The sequence below is a fragment of the Hyla sarda genome, chromosome 6 (assembly GCF_029499605.1).
Source record: "Hyla sarda isolate aHylSar1 chromosome 6, aHylSar1.hap1, whole genome shotgun sequence".
Taxonomy (NCBI): Eukaryota; Metazoa; Chordata; class Amphibia; order Anura; family Hylidae; genus Hyla; species Hyla sarda.
Genome location: NC_079194.1, coordinates 11,522,540 through 11,543,055, shown reverse-complemented (window position 1 = coordinate 11,543,055; position 20,516 = coordinate 11,522,540). Strand labels below are relative to the sequence as shown.

The following is a 20,516-nucleotide window of genomic DNA, read 5'->3' as shown; positions in this document are numbered from 1 at the left end:
AGAAAGATCTGGCAGACACTGGAGTTGTGGTACACTATTCCACTATAAAGAGATACTTGTACAAATATGGTCTTCATGGAAGAGTCATCAGAAGAAAACCTCTTCTATGTCCTCACCACAAAAATCAGCGTTTGAACTTTGCAAATGAACATATAGACAAGCCTGATGCATTTTGGAAACAAGTTCTGTGGATCGATGAGGTTAAAATTGAACTTTTTGGCCGGAATGAGCAAAGGCACGTTTGGAGAAGAAGGGGAACAGAATTTAATTAAAAGAACCTCTGTTCAACTGTTAAGCATGGGGGGTGGATCAATCATGCTTTGGGGTTGTATTGCAGCCAGTGGCACAGGGAACATCTCACGAGTAGAAGGAAAAATGGATTCAATAAAATTTCAGCAAATTTTGGATGCTAACTTGATGCCATCTGTGAAAAAGCTGAAGTTAAAGAGAGGATGGCTTCTACAAATGGATAATGATCCTAAACACACCTCGAAATCCACCGGGGATTACATCAAAAGGCGTAAACTGAAGGTTTTGCCATGGCCTTCACAATCTCCTGACCTCAACATAATTGAAAATCTATGGATAGACCTTAAAAGAGCAGTGCGTGACAGACAGCCCAGAAATCTCAAAGAACTGGAAGACTTTTGTAAGGAAGAACGGGCAAAGATACCTCAAACAAGAATTGAAAGACTCTTGGCTGCTACAAAAAGTGTTTACAAGCTGTGATACTTGCCAAAGGGGGCAGTACAAGATATTAACTCTGCAGGGTGCCCAAACTTTTTTAGGCGCCATTTTTTGTTTTCTGTTATTTTGAAAGTGTAAATGATGGAAATAAAATCTAACTTTTGGTGACATATTATAAGAATGTCTAATCTGTAATTTGATGCCTTTTGGAGATTTTTCCATCTTTCCTTGGCTTCTTTATGCACATTAATACAAATTTTTACCTGGGGTGCCCAAACTTTTGATCCCTACTGTATAACAACCCTATTCCCTCAAAGTCTGTAGATTCCGGGCTGCACAGCATTCCCTATCTGCAATACATGCAAATTTCATTGCAAATTTTTTTGTGCAGATTTTAGGCCCTTTCCACCCTGTATTTTTACACTGTGTGTACATAGCCTTAAAGGGGTACTCCGATGGAAAACTTTTTCTTTTTTTTTAAATCAACTGGTGCCAGAAAGTTAAACAGATTTGTAAATCACTTCTATAAAAAATTCTTAATCCTTCCAGTACTTATTAGTGGCTGTATACTACAAAGGAAATTATTTTCTTTTGGAATTTCTTTCTGTCTGACCACAGTGCTCTCTGCTGACACCTCTGTCCCTTTTAGGAACTGTCCAGAGCAGCATATGCTTTCCATGTAGATTTTCTCCTGCTCTGCCCAGTTCCTGACATGGACAGAGGTGTCAGCAGAGAGCACTGTGGTCGTGACAGAAAAGAAATCCCAAAAGAAAAGAATTTCCTCTGTAGTATACAGCAGCTGATAAGTACTGGAAGGATTAAGATTTTTTAATAGACGTAATTTACAAATCTGTTGAACTTTCTGGCATCAGTTGATTTAAAAAAAAAAAATATTTCCACTGGAGTACCCCTTTAAAGGGGTAGTCCATTGCCCCAGCATTGGTATTTTTTGGTACCAAGCGCTTGGTGCGGGCTACGGGGGTTGTGATGTGACACCGCACACCCCTCAATGCAAGTCTATGGGAGGGAGCGTGGCAGTCGCCACGCCCCCTCCCATAGACTTGCATTGAGGGGCGTGGCCGTGACTTCACAACCCCCGCACCCAGCTTTCGGAACCAAATGTTCCGAACGCTGTGGCAATGGAGTACCCTTTTGAAGGAGTACTGTAGTCTTAGACACTTATCCCCTATCCGCGGCCACCCCCACGCGATCTCCCATACAGGGACCTGGCATTGCCGCGGCTCTGCGCGGCTAATGCGTGTGTCGTCAACCTCTTTCTATGGAGGAGGCACGAAAGCTGCATTTCCGCCTCTCCCATAGAGATATATGGAGGGGGCGTGTTGGCCATGGCGTCATGCTGCAGCTGACACGCCTCCTGCATGAGAGAGCCGTAGCAGAGCCGAGTCCCCATGCAGGAGACTGGAGATTCGGAGCCCCCGCGATCAGACACTTATTCGCTATCCTGCTTTTATAAGTTGTATTAGGCTGCAGGTCTCCTTTAAATAAGCACTTTTCTTACTTATAGTGCAACATAGGCTAATGGAGAGGTTCTTGTGTATGCCTTGTGCTTACCAATTTTAGCTGATGTGGCGGGAATGGGGTTTTCAGCCATACTGATTGCTATTCCATCACTAAAATAATTTTTTTATGCTGCCTACATTTGCCATGATTCCTTTGGCTTTGCAGAGAGGGGAGGTGAAGTCTTAATACTCCAATTCACCTCATGAAATCTGGCTAGACTCCAGCAACCAGAATCCTAAACTGCTGAGACTCATAAGAGGGTTGGGGTCAGTTCACATTAGCCTTAGTTTTGATGCATGTTTCTATTCAATTTATTTTTTAGAGAAACATTGCCATGTTTCAGGCTGTGTTTGCACTTTGAACTTAAGTTTTACTGCATTTTTCATACTTTTTTACTCCTTTTGGCTGTTTTAGCTATAGTTTTCCAATATCACAGGTGCTTAACTACTATATATATAAATCCCATAGCGATAGCAGCAGCAGTATACAGATAGAGCTGGAGGGGGATATGTATAACTGATATATATTGATACCACAGAGATAGCAGCGGCAGTATATAGATAGAGCTGGAGGGGAGGTGTAGAAACTACTATATATGCTGATCTCATAGAGATAGCAGCAGCAGCAGTATATGGATAATGCTTGAGCAGCAGTATAAACAAAGAGCTGGATGAGGAGAGGTGTATAAGTACTATATATCCTGATCCCATAGAGATAGCAGAAGCAGTATACAGATAGGACTGGGAGGGAGTGTCTAACTACTATATGTAGTAATCCCATAGAGATAGCAGCAGCGCTATACAGATAGAACTGGAGGAGAGGTGTATAACGACTATATATCCTAATCCCTTACAGGTAGAAGCAGCAGTATACATATAGAGCTGGAGGATAACTACTATATAACTGGGGAGGAGGGGTGGATATAACTACGATATATCCTGATGCCATAGAGATAGCAGCATCAACATACAGATAGAGCTGGGAGGGGAGGGATCTAATAGGTGATGAATGTCATTCTGTAGTACATAGGAAGTCAGCTAAACACAGATTTTCTGTGGGTCAAACAGGTGATCACATAACCCATGACAGTAATGATACACTTGGATGCAGCAATACAGCTGTGCTGGAATGAAACAGATAACACTGTAGGACTAGTGATGGTGAGTGAGCATGATATGGGCAATCACCACGAGTTAGTTAACCTTTTTACACATCCTACAGCGGTAGGGTTTCTTGCAGCAAGTCGAAGCAGAGGAGGAATGCTGTCTAAATTAAGAGTGGCAGGAAGTGATGAATTACAGGAAATGAAGTTTGAAGACTAAAAAAAAGCAAGTGTTTTGGAAAGCAAGAAAAATAGAAGCAGAGTGCCGCGGTCCCTTCAAAGAGCTGCGGGAGTCAGATGGGGACAGGCCAGAAACTTTATAGGACTGAATAAACTTTTTTTTTTATTTTATTTTTTTTACCCTGAAAATAACCTGCCTTAAAATCATAAGTAGAACTCACATTAATTCTTGGGGTCAACAATCCAAAATAGATTACTATAATTGTCACATGATTATTTTGACTTATTTCTTATTCTTTTCTCTCAGGTCATGCAAGACAAGATTATCTGCCTGCCGAAGAAAGTATACCACCCAGCTCCGAACTCCTCCATCTACAACGCATCTGGGGCCGTGGTCACAAATATTCCTCTTCCGGTTCCCAAAACTACAGCTCCTTCTGGGACTGTGGAAATGAGGGGGTTAAAGACGGACTTGGATCTCCAACAATACAGCTTTATTAACCAGATGTGCTATGAGCGTGCGCTCCATTGGTACGCCAAGTACTTCCCATACCTGGTTCTTATCCACACGTTAATTTTCATGGTGTGTAGCAACTTTTGGTTCAAATTTCCTGGATCGAGCTCCAAAATCGAGCATTTTATATCCATACTGGGGAAGTGTTTTGACTCTCCCTGGACAACCAGAGCCTTGTCTGAGGTATCAGGGGAAGAGCCTGAGGAGAAGGACAACCGGAAAAATGCTCAGAGCAAAATCATTGCCACCCCCTCCGCTGTGGAGAGTCCACTCGTGAAAACCCAGTCTCTTAAATCCATCCCTGAGAAGTTTGTGGTGGATAAAACGACAGCAGGAGCCCTGGATAAGAAGGAAGGAGAACAAGCTAAAGCCTTATTTGAGAAAGTAAAAAAATTTCGTCTCCATGTCGAAGAAGGAGATCTTCTGTATGCCATGTACGTGCGTCAAACCATACTGAAAGTCCTTAAGTTTCTCATTATTATCTGCTACAATAGTGCACTTGTCTCCAAAGTACAGTTTACCGTGGACTGTAATGTCGACATACAAGATATGACGGGATACAAAAACTTTTCCTGTAACCACACAATGGCGCACTTGTTTTCCAAGCTGTCCTTTTGTTACTTGTGTTTCGTTGGCGTCTATGGACTCGTGTGCCTTTATACTCTTTACTGGTTGTTCTACCGATCCCTAAAGGAGTATTCTTTTGAATACGTCCGTCAAGAAACCGGCATCGATGACATCCCAGATGTGAAAAATGACTTTGCCTTTATGTTTCATATGATAGACCAATACGACCCGCTGTACTCCAAAAGATTTGCCGTTTTCCTGTCAGAAGTAAGTGAAAATAAGCTGAAACAATTAAACCTAAACAATGAATGGACAGCGGACAAGCTAAGGCAAAGGTTAATGACAAATGCGTACAACCGCCTGGAGATACAATTATTTATGCTCTCCGGTCTTCCCGATACGGTCTTCGAGATAACCGAGCTGCAGTCTTTGAAGCTGGAGATAATCAATAACGTCATGATCCCAGCCACCATTGCTCAGCTCGATAACCTTCAGGAATTGTCCTTGTATCAGTGCTCGGTAAAAATTCACACAGCAGCCCTGGCTTTCTTAAAAGAAAATCTAAAGATCCTGAGAGTGAAGTTCGATGACGTTCGAGAGCTTCCACCATGGATGTATAGTTTGAGAAACTTGGAGGAACTTTACTTGATCGGCTCTTTAAGCCACGACATATCTAAAAATATAAACCTTGAGTCATTCCGGGAACTGAAGAGTCTTAAGATACTATTTATCAAGAGTAATTTATCCAAAATCCCTCAAGGAGCGGTTGATGTTTCGGGTCATCTCCAGAAGTTATCTATCCACAACGATGGAAGTAAACTGGTAATGCTAAACAATCTAAAGAAAATGGTCAACTTGACGGAGCTGGACCTCATACACTGTGACTTAGAGCGCATACCTCATGCCATTTTCAGTCTTGCAGCTCTTCAAGAGCTGGACCTGAAAGAAAACAACCTTAAATCCATTGAAGAAATACTTAGTTTCCAGCATTTGCGTAAACTCACAATCTTAAAGCTGTGGTATAACAGCATCACCTATATTCCAGAACACATAAAAAAACTTTCCTGTCTGGAACGACTTTATTTCAGCCACAACAAGATCGAGGTGCTTCCTTCTCACCTCTTCTTGTGCAACAAACTACGATACTTGGATTTGTCTTACAATGACATTCGCTTCATTCCTCCCGAGATCGGAGTTCTCCAAAGTTTACAATATTTCTCAATTTCTTGCAACAAAGTGGAAAGCGTGCCGGACGAACTGTACTTCTGCAAGAAGCTGAAGACCTTAAAAATCGGGAAGAATAACTTGAGCACTCTCTCACCGAAAATCGGGAACTTGTTTTTTTTATCTTACCTGGATATTAAGGGTAATCATTTTGAAACTTTGCCACCAGAACTTGGAGACTGCAGGGCCTTGAAGAAAGTTGGACTTGTTGTAGAAGACACTTTATTCGAGACCCTTCCGTCCGATATTAGAGACCAGTTGAAATCCGAATAGGGCAAAATGGTCGGAATCTACGATGGGACTGGAAGGGAAATCAAAAACAGAGGACTGTTTCTCTATTACTGGACCTTCTTGTTTTTTGTCTCACCACGGCCCACTTATACTGGGCATTATTTCATTGTACATGTTGTTGGTTGATGTTTTTCGGCACTATGGTGTTGACTCAGATCGAATTTTACCGTAAACAATATGGCATTATAAAACTATTGCAGGGCAATATATAACTTCATGTGGGGCCTTTGTAGACTTCCCCTTTGGGTTTTCAAATACTCAGGTACTGTCTGTAGATCTGAGAAACATTTATATTTTGTTAGAAAACAAACAAACAAAAAAGTTCCATGTTACAGTTTTGGGTTATTTTGTTACAGGGACCAAGCTGTCATACATTAGTTTATCAAGTTTATCTGTATAACTTAAATGCCTAAAGTGTCTCATGAATGTTAGTTTGTGCCTTATTTTATCAAATATTGAAGAAAAAAAAGTTTGGTCTTTTTTTTAACTCTAGAATGTCATGCACTATGAAAGTTATTTGGAAATTAATGTAACACTTTTAATTTTGCAGGCTCGTTGGGTAGAATTTTTTGAATTTATTAATAGCATCAGTTTGTTTTTTTTTGGGGGGGGGGGGGGGGGCATTTCACTGGTAATTGTAGCACATTCAATTTTGGCGCAGTGCGACTCTTCATAATCTGAACTTCATACTCCCAACAGAGACTCGGCTTGTGAGGGAGGATGGAGACGTGATTCCCTCAGCCATAAAGAGCCTTGGAATGCAAAGAAAGTTTTGCATTAATAATGACAGTACGGAAGATAAATTGCTAAGATGAGGTTGAAATATTGTTAAAAGGATAAATTCAGAAGGTCAGCATGTTCACACCAGAGAAAGCAAAATGTTCAAAAAGTAGACTACCAAAAAAACATAAGCACTGTCAAAAAAAGGAAAAATTGCCATAACAGGAATAAATCAATAAAAAATGTTAAAAACATGTCCCATACAATGTCCCTACAAAATCCTACTGTCAAAGTCACGTAGAGTTGGGCATAGAAGAGTGCGCCCTGAGCTTACCCAGAACCCCTTGAGGCCTTTGCTTAATTGTGTAAGCGCCCTAAGTAGCGGCTCTGCAACTTCGAGCCAGTCCCTCTGCTGGATTACAGTGCAGGGGCGACATAAAAACAAAAAACATCAAAACAAAAAAACAGAACTGTACGAGGTCAGGAACACAAGTCAGGATATAAAAGGTTAACAAGCTAACAAAGACAGGGAAATAGGATTCTAAGTAGAAAACAGATATCAAGGAAAGATAGTGACCGGTATACAGCATACCAACAGCTTAAAGAGGTACTCCACCCCTAGACATTTTATCCCCTACCCAAAGAATAGGGGATAACATGTCTGATCGTGGGGGTCCTGCCACTGGGTACCCCCGCGATCTCTGCTGCGGCACCCCAGACATTTGCTCCATCCTGGATCACTGGCAATGTGGGGCGGAGACTCATGACATCACGGCCGCTCCCCGCTTGTGACGTCATGGGCATGCCCCCTCAATGCAAGTCCATGGAAGGGGGCTTCACGGCCGTCACGCCTCTCCCATAGATTTGTATTGAGGGGCGTGGCTATGGCGTCACGAGCAGGGTGCGGCCATGATGTCACAAGCCTCCGGCGCTGCATCGGACATTCTAAAAAAATGCCGGGTGCAGCAGGGAGATCTTGGGGGTCCCCAGCGGTGGGACCCCCACAATCGGACATCTTATCCCCTATCCTTTGGGCAGAGTACCCCTTTAAGAACCAAAGAAAGATAATGTTAAAAATAAGAATATAAATGAAACAGGATAACAGGAAATATATAACAGCAAGATTAACCAGGGATGAAGGGGATGGACAGGTAAACTGCAGTCAGAACACTATATAGATCAGGATTGACTAGAAACGAATTCATAGTAGACACAAGAACTAAACTGACTCCTGGTTGGGGACAAAGCGACTAAGAAACAGACCGAACCATAGAGGAATTAAAAATACAAGAAGATCAAAATACAGGTAAAGTATAACACAGAAACAGGTGTGAACACAGACACAAGCAAGAGTGATACAAAACCTGAAGGTCAGAGCTGGAAAGCTGAGGAGGATTGAAATACCCCTCCTCTGCTGCTGATTGGCCTGGGCCCGTAACTCTTACCTGACCAGAGAGCAACATGTAAAGTGATTGTCACACTATCCCTTTAAAGGGGTATTCCAGGCAAAACCTTTATATATATATATATATATATATATCAACTGGCTCCGGAAAGTTAAACAGATTTGTAATCTACTTTTTTTTTAAAATCTTAATCCTTCCAATAGTTATTAGCTTCTAAAGTTTTCTGTCTAACTGCTCAATGATGATGTCACGTCCCGGGAGCTGTGCATGATGGGAGAATATCCCCATAGGAACCGCACAGCTCCCGGGAAGTGAGTCATCAGAGAGCAGTTAGACAGAAAACAACAACTCAACTTCAGAAGCTAATAACTATTGGAAGGATTAAGATTTTTTAATAGAAGTAATTTACAAATCTGTTTAACTTTCCAGAGCCAGTTGATATATAAAAAAAAGTTTTGGCCTGGAATATCCCTTTAAGACCAACTTTTTCTTTTTTGTGAGTTCTAAAAACCCTAAAACCTGATGTAGGGTTAGATGAGAAATCTGTTGGTTTTGCTCTAAAAATTCCTTTGGGGGGTAATTAACCTTATTGGAGGAATTAACAATAATATCAGAAATTTCAGAACTGACGTCATTTCTTATATTGTCACCATTTAAGGGGTTTTCCAGTATTCTCTCTAAAAAAGGGGTGGCAGAAAACAAAAATAAATCATATTTACCTATCCCCAGTCCTCCAAAGCCCCCGTTGCACTCTGTCTGGACCATCAATCTCCTTCTTCCTGCTTCTGAGACGAGCTCTAGCAGAAGCATCCGCTAGCTCAGCCAATCACTGGCCTCAATGATGTCCCATTGATCAGTAATTGGCTGAGCCAGCAGGTCCTGCAACAGGTGCTTGTTTCAGAAGTAGGAAGAGGATCTGGGGATCAGACAGACGAGCCGGGTATCAGGGATAGGTAAGTATGCTTTTTTTTCTTCTATATTTCCCCCTGCTCCAGCACCATAATATGATTTTCTTTTTATTTTATTTATTTTATTTTTTTAAAGAAAACACTGAATAAACTTTAAAAAAAAAATAAACAGAAATGAATATAGTGTAAAGAATTTTTTTTTTTTCTAACATTCAAAATTTCCCTAAAATGCCCCAAACCTGATTCGGGACATTATGTCTCTATGATCAAGAAATCACTGTGGCCTCCTAAGACTAAGGGCAGATTCACACTATGGAATTTCACATCTCCAAGCAGTCCTAGTGCCCACTAGTGTGAATGAGCCCTAACTATATTGCAGAGTTTTATATTTTTTTCATATTTCTAACAGGTTTGGAGCACTTTGGGGGATATGTCTGAATGTTGCACAGGCCCTTCCAGTTACGTGTTACATCCAGGTTTAAAAAAATAATAATTTTTACTATACTTTTGTTAAAGGAGAAATGCGGCGCAAAACTTTTAACTTTCCCTGTGCCCAGGCTGCAAAAACTTTAAAAAAAACAAACTTTAAAGGGGTACTCCAGTGGAAAACATATATATATATATATATATATATTTATTTATTTTTTAAATGAACTGGTGCAAGAAAGTTAAACAGATTTGTAAATTACTTCTATTAAAAAATCTTTACCCTTCCAGTATTTTTTAGCAGCTGTATGCTATAGAGGAAATTCTTTTTTGTGTTGTCCGCAGTGCTCTCTGCTGACACCTCTGCCCGTATCAGGAACTGTCCAGAATGGGAGAAAATCTCCATAGCAAACCTATGCTGCTCTGGACAGTTCCTGACACGGACAGAGGTGTCAGCAGAGAGCACTGTGGACAAGACAAAAAAGAAATTCAAAAAGAAAAGAATTTCCTCTGTAGCATACAGCTGCTAAAATGTACTGGAAGGGTAAAGAATTTTTAATAGAAGTCATTTACAAATCTGTTTATCTTTCTGACATCAGTTCATAAAAAAAAAAAAAAAGTTTTTCACTGGAGTACCCCTTTAACTCACCTTCCTACGCTCCCCTGTTGCGCCGGTATCGGCGCAACAGGGGAACGTAGGAAGGTGAGTTAAACTTTTTTATTTTATTTTATTTTTTTGTTTTTGCAGCCCGGGCACAGGGAAAGTAAAAAGTTTTGCGCCGCATTTCTCCTTTAATGTTTTTCGTTTTGCAGGAAAAAGAAAAACATTTACATAGCGATTCCCCCACAGCTGATAGTGAGGGCTCTTTTCAGCAAGTTACCCCATGTTCTGCTTTATTCTGGGGGACCTGCAGCCGGTCCAAATTTTTATATATATATATATTTTTTTTTTTGTGTGCCAAATGCTAAGCCAATGCTGCTATATTATACTGGTCTCGAAGGTAATAGATGAATAAGAGGGACTTGGTTTTTCTAATTCTGTCTATTTATTTTACAGTTTGGCGTAAATATATAGAATTGTTATCGCTATGTTGCATTATTTAAAAAGGGATTTAATAACCCATCTGTACTATAGGCCAGTGGCAAACATTGGCCTTCCAGATGTTGCAAAAACTCCAACTCCAACTCTCAGCATGCCCGGACAGCCTTTCTGCAGGCAAGAACGTATAAAAAAAAAAAAAAAAACATACTTACCCAGCCCTGATCCCCCACAGCTGCCATTCGGCACCGGCCAATCTTGTCTTCTTACTGCTTCCAAGACGAGTGCTGGGTGCAAGACCTGCCGGTTTGGCTAGTCATTGGCCACAGTGGTGTCCTACCCAGAACAGTGATTGGCTAAGCTGGCAAGTCCTGCACCCAGCACTTGATTTGTAAGAAGAGAGAAGATGGGGGAACGTACTGAGCTAAACGGGAGCTGCAGGAAACCAGGACTAGGTAAGTATGGGTTTCTAATTCTTCCCAGCCCCAGCATCTGAAATAAGACGAGAGCGCTATGTGATATTTTTCAGCGCACTCATAGAACATGGGCGTGCAAAGCTTAAAGGGCAGTGCCTTACACACTCAATCTAACAACCTTGCATTCGGCATAACACAATGTATCAGGTTTTTCCTTTATATGGAATGTTTCATAAAAAAATGACTAATGAACATATATTTTTTAAGAATTATTGGTGATGTTTTTTTTTCGCATTTTTCATTTTACTATCTAAATTATTAAAGGGGTTCTCCGGTGCTTAAACATCTTATCCCCTATCCAAAGGATAGGGGATAATATGCCTGATCGCTGGGGACCCCCGGGATCATGCACGCGGCACCCCGTTTGTAATCAGTCCCCGGAGCGTGTTTGCTCCGGGACTGATTACCGGCGGCTAGAGGGCGGGCGGCGTGCATTGCGGGGCTTGCATTGCGGGGTGCAGCGTGACGTCACACGCCGCCTGCCCTGTAGTCGCCGGTAATCAGTCCCGGAGCGAACACGCTCCGGGGACTGATTACAAACGGGGTGCCGCGTGCATGATCCCGGGGGTCCCCAGCGGCGGGACTCTCGCGATCAGGCATCTTATCCCCTATTCTTTGGATAGGGGATAAGATGTTTAAGCACCGGAGAACCCCTTTAAAAATAATATATGTAAAAATCTGAAATCTTGCAGTTCCCATTCTGACCACTAGGCCTAAAACTGAGCTGAGATTTCCCATTCTGAAGGGATCACTTCCTAACAGTCTCCTTTTTATCATCACAGATAGGATTACAGTATATTTTTTAAAAGAATACTTAAATCTTGCGATTTTCGGTCTTGCCACTAGGTCAAAAACTAAGGCAAGATTTCCTGTTGTGACTGTGATGATAAGGAGGAGGCTGCTGGGAAGTGATCTGTACAGGATTACAGTGAGAGGTGACACCATGTAGATAGAGAAGACAATAGGAGCTCAGCTTTCCCCTTCCTGTAAATAGAGAATACAATAGGAGCTCAGACTCCTCCCCCTTTAGAAAGGGAAGATGATAGGAGTTCAGCCTCCCTGTAGATTAAGAAGACAATTGGTGCTCTGCCTCCCCCTCCTTGTAGAGAAGATAATAGGAGCTTAGCCTTCCTCTCCCTGTAGATAAACAAGACAATAGGAGCTCAGCCTCTTCCTCCCTGTAGATAGAGAAGACAATGAATGCTCACAACTCAGCCTCCCCCTCCCTGTGGAATGAACTCAGTAAGTTTTCCCATTCATGTAAACGGGACAGCTCCTGTCTATTGTTGCCAATGTCCATGGGGCTTGCCGTAAAGCATCTCTCTAGGTGCTGTAAAAAAAAATGCTCAGGCAAGATGGCTGCCCCCATAATAATGTACCAAAAATATAAACGCTAGAAAATAAAGAACTTGTTTCCGTATCTGGCTCTAATCCGTAATATAATTAGCTAAAATAAGCTTATCATAATGTAATATAAGAAGCTTTTGCACTGCTTCTTTTTTACATTATAGACGTCGAGTCTACCCATAAAGATTACCAAACCAACATTGTTATTAGAAGAGATTCCTAAAGGTCACTCTACAAAGTAAGTTCTGCAATGTCCTACAATTACAGCTTGTTAGAATAGGTTATAAAGACACAAGGGGATAATAAGGGGAAGAGATGAAGACGTGACGTCACATAGATGATGGATTTTGTTACAGATTAGCAAAGTTACTTTTTTATACAGATGAAATGATATTGTGAAAAGCATTATCTATGGGGATTACTATTTTAATTGGCAAAAATGTTACATTTCCTAGTGAATATCAAAACATAAAGATAAATAACGGAGAACTCTCACGGTCAAATGTCCCAGGCTGTCACCGACGTGTAGTCATGTCTTGGCAGGGAGGCGGTTGATTGTCCGGGGGGAGCTCAGACGCCGGCCACGGACCGTATCACGCCACTCGGCGCTTCGTCAGGCCACACCCGGGTGCGCCAAGTGGCGTGATACGGTCCGTGGCCGGCGTCTGAGCTCCCCCCGGACCATCCACTGCCTCCCTGCCAAGATATGACTACACGCCGGTGACAGCCTGCCAGCCTGGGACGTTTGACCGGGTGAGTGCTCCGTTATTTATCTTTATGTTTCGATATTCACTGGAGTCGCTTTGTTCCGCGTGAGCACCTTCCGAGATCCCAGTTCCTAAATCAGCACATCCTATTAATCCCCACCCAGCAAGCCAGGGCAGTTCGATGTACCAGTGCCGATCCGCAATCTGTTTTTTCTATTTTGGTGTAATGTTACATTTCCTGTTACATTTTGTAATACTGCACAAAAAAAGAACAAACAAAACACTTGAAGGATAAGTAATATAACTTCCGCACTCCGTATTTATTATGGTAAGTCGTGTAGGATCATTCATGTTGTATTCATTTTGTTACCTATGTGCACTATGAGCGTCTCCAATACTGTACCGATAGGTATTATAGTACATGCCTTATTTGAAGCAGAGTTGGGCCTTTTAAGCCGTTTTAAGTTTGTTACATTTACTTGATTTTTTTTATTACAATTCTTAACCAGTGGTGCCTGTAACGTACATCAAAGCATACAGCATATCTGAGTATTAAACATGCTACAAGGTAACTGTGGTGTATACATATATACAAACTATACAATAAATCTTTATTTGAAAAAACAAAGTCTAAAAAGGTGTAAGATTCTTGTTACACTTGTTAATCCTTGAATGCAATACAGTACTCATAAGGTGCCCGTACACATGCCATAGCCAAGAGTTTTCCAAACTGTGCACTTCAGTGCCTCGGGGCACCATAAATGGCTTCCAAGAGTGCCACAGCCACACTTGGAACGCAAGAAGACGTACGGCCTGAGACAATACATCACAAGTCAGGTGCTCAAAGGGTGCTTGGCTGCGCCATCTGTTGTGTGTGAAGCCGGCCCCCTGATGTGAATCTAGCCCCCTGATGACTGATATGTGCAGTCATCATCACACAGATCCACAGCTTGTGTGTCAGGTGATGTCGGGCAAGTCATGTGATCAAAGGGAGCGTGGCTGTGCTGCAATGGGTGGGGGGGATCGATGTGTGACAGGGAAACAAGTCACCTTCTACCTTGAAACAAAGGATCCTGGGGATTGTAGTCTGAGGGAGGCCACAGGAAGTAGCCAGTTCTTAAAAACAAGTAAGCAGCATGATGGAGGACACAGGACATGGCCATTTACCACTAACACAAGCACAGATCCTTACTGTATGACACCTGATTACTAAAGTCACCTTATGTTGGATAACCCCTTTAATAATACTGCAGTCATGCATCCTAGTCAGCCCTTACTGAAAATAATGGAATGTACAACCTGCAGGTAAATTAATCTAACAAACCATATAGAGCATTGATTTTTAAAGGGGCACTCCACAACCCTATTGTTAGGAACATTTAGTTCCGAACGCTGGGTGCGGGCTTCGGGGGTCGCCACGCCCCATGTGATGTCACGCCACCCCCCCTCAATGCAAGTCTATGGGAGGGGGCGTGGCTGCCGCCACGCCCCCCTCCCATGGACTTGCATTGAGGGGGTGTGGCGTGACATGACGGGATGTGTGGCAACCCCCCAAGCCTGCACCCAGCGTTTGGAACTAAATGTTCTGAACGCTGGGGCAGTGGAGTGCCCCTTTAATTCCAGATTAGAAATGTAAACTAATTCATACACTTAGGTGCATGTGCTGAAAGGAATATATAGATTATATAAGTGTTTTTCGTGGTCCCCGGGGCTAGTTTTATTTGGACAGAACATTTTTGGATTTTGGTGCCGCCACCAAATCATATACCCCTCTTTCTATGAGCTGAAATGATCACAGAGAGATCCCCGTTAATCCTCGGTGTAATCCTGAGAGTCGCACTGGCAACAGACGACCACGACTTCGCACTGATAGTGTAAATGTGTTTGTTATGTCGTCCTATGGCAACAACCCTAACTACACACTTAGGATTGGTGAGACGGCAGTGCGCGGTCTGTTGGCAGTGCGCGGTCTGTTACCGGCTAAATGGACCTAATAATAATATTTTTTCTTTTGTACTGGGACACGAGAACTGGTTTATTTTTAGTATTCGTAACAATAAAATTCATCTCTTTTCTCATTAGGCCTCGGAGCATCGGAACATTGGCCACAATTACAGCAGCAGATGGCGGTAAAATTATCACAGAGTCAGGGAATGAAGGCGACGGAGGAGCCATCGGCTGCCGGATAGGGAAAGGCAGATTAGGGATCGGAACTTCTTGTTACTGTGAAGCCAGGAATACAATAGGGTTTTTGTTTTAAGGGGGGGGGGGGGGGGGGGTGAACATGTATAGACTTTCATAGTACATGCATTTGTACATAGAAAAAACATGCATCCATATGCACTCTGGGACACACACATATACACACATTGTGACGTATATTTTATAATACACACTGTGACACACACCCATATATACACTGTGACAAACATACACTGTGGCACATATATACATTGGGGCAAAAAAGTATTTAGTCACCAATTGTGCACGTTCTCCCCCGTATAAAGATGAGAGGCTGTAATTTTCATCATAGGTTATAACCTCAACTATGAGAGACGGAATGAGAAAAAAATCCATAAAATCACATTGTCTGATTTGTAAAGACTTTATTTGCAAATTATGATTGAAAATAAGTATTTGGTCAATAACAAAAGTTCATCTCAAACGTTTTCTGTCTTCACAAGGTTTTCACACACTGCAGCTGGTATTTTGGCCCATTCCTCCATGCAGATCTCCTCTAGAGCAGTGATGTTTTGGGGCTGTCGCTGGGCAACACAGACTTTCAACTCCCTCGGTTGAGATCTGGAGACTGGCTAGGCCACTCCAGGACCTTGAAATGCATCTTACGAAGCCACTCCTTCGTTGCCCGGGCGGTGTGTTTGGGATCATTGTCATGCTAAAAGATCCAGCCACGTTTCATCTTCAATGCCCTTACTGATGGAAGGAGGTTTTCACTCAGAATCCAAATGCTCTCTAGAAAACTTCAGACGGGCCCAGACATGTACTGGCTTAAGCAGGGGACACGTCTGGCACTGCATGATTTGAGTCCCTGGTGGCGTAGTGTGTTACTGATGGTAGCTTTTGTTACTTTGGTCCCAGCTCTCTGCAGGTCATTCACTAGGTCCCCCCATGTGGTTCTGGGATTTTTGTTCGCCGTTCTTGTGATCATTTTGACACCACGGGTTGAGATCTTACGTGGAGCCCCAGATCGAGGGATATTATCAGTGGTCTTGTATGTCTTCCATTTTCTAATAATCGCTCCCACAGTTGATTTCTTCACACCAAGCTGCTTGCCTATTGCAGATTCAGTCTTCCCAGCCTGGTGCAGGTCTACAATTTTGTTTCTGGTGTCCTTCGACAGCTCATTGGTCTTGGCTATAGTGGAGTTTGGAGTGTGACTGTTTGAGGTTGTGGACAGGTGTCTTTTATACTGATAACAAGTTCAAACAGGAGCCATTAATATAGGTAACGAGTGGAGGACAGAGGAGCCTCTCTCATAGTTGAGGTATACCTATGATGAAAATTACAGGCTTCCCTCATCTTTTTAAGTTGGAGAACTTGCACAATTGGTGGCTGACTAAGTATTTTTTCCCCACTCTATACATATATATATATATATATATATATACACTGTGAAGCATGTACATAGAAAATGTACATATTTTAGTTAAATTCATTTATTATCACAAAACCAACCAGGAATGACATTGAATACTGTGCCAGGTCTGTACTATAGGGAGAACACAATTGTTACGCCTAGCGCTCCGGGTCCCCGCTCCTCCCCGGAGCGCTCACGGCGTCCTTCTCCCTGCAGCTCCCCGGTCAGCGCTGACCGGGAGCGCTGCTCTGCCATGGCCGTTGGGGATGCGATTCGCACAGCGGGACGCGCCCGCTTGCGAGTCGCATCCCAGGTCACTTACCCGTTCCCGTCTCCTGCGGTCATGTGCTGGCGCGCGCGGCTCCGCTCTCTAGGGCGCGCGCGCGCCAGCTCCCTGAGACTTAAAGGGCCAGTGCACCAATGATTGGTGCCTGGCCCAATTAGCTTAATTGGTTCCCACCTGTTCCCTGCTTATATCTAGTCTCCTCCCTTGCACTCCCTTGCCGGATCTTGTTGCCTTAGTGCCAGTGAAAGCGTTCTTTGTGTGTTATACCCTGTGTACCAGTACTATTGCTATCTCCCCTGACTACGAACCTTGCCGCCTGCCCCCGACCTTCTGCTACGTCCGACTTTGCTTCTGCCTACTCCCTTGTACCTCGCCTATCTTCAGCAGCCAGAGAGGTGCCGTTGCTAGTGGATACGACCTGGTCACTACCGCCGCAGCAAGACCATCCCGCTTTGCGGCGGGCTCTGGTGAAAACCAGTAGTGTCTTAGAACCGGTCCACTAGCACGGTCCTCGCCATCCCTCTCTGGCACAGAGGATCCACCTCCTGCCAGCCGGCATCGTGACAGTAGATCCGGCCATGGATCCCGCTGAAGTTCCTCTGCCTGTTATTGCCGACCTCCCCACACTGGTCGCCCAGCAAGCCCGACAGATTGCCCAACAAGATCACCAGCTGTCGTACTTGACCACCATGACTCAGCAACTCCAGTCGCAGTTACAGCAGATTCAGTCTCAGCTACAGCAGCAGCAACCATCTCCTCCGCCAGCTCCTGCACCTCTTCCGCAGCGAGTGGCCACTCCTAGCCTCCGCCTGTCTTTGCCGGACAAATTTAATGGGGACTCTAAGTTTTGCCGTGGCTTCCTTTCCCAATGTTCTCTGCATCTGGAGATGATGTCGGATCAGTTTCCTACTGAAAGGTCTAAGGTGGCTTTCGTAGTCAGCCTTCTGTCAGGAAAAGCCCTGTCATGGGCCACACCGCTCTGGGACCGCGATGACCCTGTCACTGCCTCTGTACACTCCTTCTTCTCGGAAATTCGAAGTGTCTTTGAGGAACCTGCCCGAGCCTCTTCTGCTGAGACTGCCCTGCTGAACCTGGTCCAGGGTAATTCCTCCGTTGGCGAGTACGCCATACAATTCCGTACTCTTGCTTCTGAACTATCCTGGAATAATGAGGCTCTCTGCGCGACCTTTAAAAAAGGCCTATCCAGCAACATTAAGGATGTTCTGGCCGCACGAGAGACTCCTGCTAACCTGCATGAACTCATTCATCTAGCCACTCGCATTGACATGCGTTTTTCTGAGAGGCATCAAGAGCTCCGCCAGGAAAAGGACTTAGATCTCTGGACACCTCTCCCACAGTCTCCACTGCAATCTGCGCCTAGGCCTCCCGCCGAGGAGGCCATGCAAGTGGATCGGTCTCGCCTGACCCTGGAAGAGAGGAATCGCCGTAAGGAAGAGAATCTTTGTTTGTACTGTGCCAGTACTGAACATTTTCTGGTGGATTGCCCAATCCGTCCTCCACGTCTGGGAAACGCACGCTCGCACTCAGCTCTCGTGGGTGTGGCGTCTCTTGATGCCAAGTCGGCTTCTCCACGTCTCACGGTACCTGTTCGGATTTCCACTTCAGCCAGCTCTCCCCTCTCAGCCGTGGCCTGCCTGGACTCTGGAGCTTCTGGGAATTTTATTCGGGACTCCTTTGTGAATAAATTCCGGATTCCGGTGACCCGTCTTATCAAGCCACTCCACATTTCCGCGGTCAACGGAGCCAGGGTGGACTGTACCATACGTTTCCGCACGGAGCCCCTTCTTATGAGCATCGGATCTCACCACGAGAGGATTGAACTTTTGGTCCTCCCCAATTGCACCTCGGAAATTCTCCTTGGACTTCCCTGGCTTCAACTTCATTCCCCAACCCTGGATTGGTCCACTGGGGAGATCAAGAGTTGGGGGTCCTCTTGTTCCAAGAACTGTCTAAAACCGGTTCCCAGTAACCCTTGCCGTAACTCTGTGGTTCCTCCTGTATCTGGTCCCCCTAAGGTCATTAAGGACTCTGCCTGCCACAGGAAATGCCCCTCCCCCCCTCCCAGGCAAGCTTCTGTGTCCCCTCATGGCCCTCGTCCTGGTGTCACACTGCCCCGTGCCAGGTCCCGCCCTCTGCCCGCTCTCCCCATTCCTACTCCTGCGGTTCTGCCTGCCGTTGAAGAATCCCTCCATCCTTTCCCGGTGTCCTCATCCCAGGGGAGGCAGTTACCCGATAAAGAGAAGGGGAGACCTAAGGGGGGGGGTACTGTTACGCCTAGCGCTCCGGGTCCCCGCTCCTCCCCGGAGCGCTCACGGCGTCCTTCTCCCTGCAGCTCCCCGGTCAGCGCTGACCGGGAGCGCTGCTCTGCCATGGCCGTTGGGGATGCGATTCGCACAGCGGGACGCGCCCGCTTGCGAGTCGCATCCCAGGTCACTTACCCGTTCCCGTCTCCTGCGGTCATGTGCTGGCGCGCGCGGCTCCGCTCTCTAGGGCGCGCGCGCGCCAGCTCCCTGAGACTTAAAGGGCCAGTGCACCAATGATTGGTGCCTGGCCCAATTAGCTTAATTGGTTCCCACCTGTTCCCTGCTTATATCTAGTCTCCTCCCTTGCACTCCCTTGCCGGATCTTGTTGCCTTAGTGCCAGTGAAAGCGTTCTTTGTGTGTTATACCCTGTGTACCAGTACTATTGCTATCTCCCCTGACTACGAACCTTGCCGCCTGCCCCCGACCTTCTGCTACGTCCGACTTTGCTTCTGCCTACTCCCTTGTACCTCGCCTATCTTCAGCAGCCAGAGAGGTGCCGTTGCTAGTGGATACGACCTGGTCACTACCGCCGCAGCAAGACCATCCCGCTTTGCGGCGGGCTCTGGTGAAAACCAGTAGTGTCTTAGAACCGGTCCACTAGCACGGTCCTCGCCATCCCTCTCTGGCACAGAGGATCCACCTCCTGCCAGCCGGCATCGTGACAACAATTATTAGCCTAAATAAAGGCCTCCACTACAACTCACCCTCCCTGAGAGCAGTTTGGTGATACTGTCCGTCCTGAAGAGGTGGTCATGCAAGGGTGTTATATTTTCTTTTGAAGTCTAAAGCAGAGGCCCCCAACCCAGGGCTCAAGGCTGCACCAACAGTCCAGGATTTAAATGTTTCCCTGTTCTGTCCCAATGGAATGAAGTTGGTGGGCCTTGGTTGGTGAGCCTTGGTTTGTGGGCCTTGGTTGGTGGGCCTTGGTTGGTGAGCCTTGGTTGGTGAGCGTTGGTTGGTGAGCTTTGGGCTTTGGTTGGTGGGCCTTGGTTGGTGAGCCTTGGTTGGTGGGCCTTGGTTGGTGGGCCTTGGTTGGTGAGCCTTGGTTGCTGAGCCTTGGTTGGTGGGCCTTGGTTGGGGAGCCTTGGTTGGTGAGCCTTGGTTGGGGAGCCTTGGTTGGTGGGCCTTGGTTGGTGGGCCTTGGTTGGTAAGCCTTGGTTGGTTGGTGAGCCTTAGTTGGTTGGCCTTAGTT

At 44.9% G+C, this 20,516-nt stretch overlaps 1 protein-coding gene across 4 annotated transcripts in view; it reads left to right on the top strand.

Annotated features, from left to right (window-relative positions):
* The window catches only part of LRRC8C (leucine rich repeat containing 8 VRAC subunit C), a 72,346-nt gene extending 65,667 nt beyond the window's left edge, over positions 1 to 6,679 (top strand). For all 4 annotated transcript variants that reach the window (XM_056523199.1, XM_056523200.1, XM_056523197.1 and 1 more), the window contains one exon: positions 3,798 to 6,679. In XM_056523199.1, the coding sequence (XP_056379174.1) occupies positions 3,798 to 6,068 (2,271 nt within the window). In that variant the 3' untranslated portion in view covers positions 6,069 to 6,679. The remainder of the gene's footprint in view (positions 1 to 3,797) is intronic.
* The last annotated feature ends 13,837 nt before the right edge of the window (positions 6,680 to 20,516 follow it).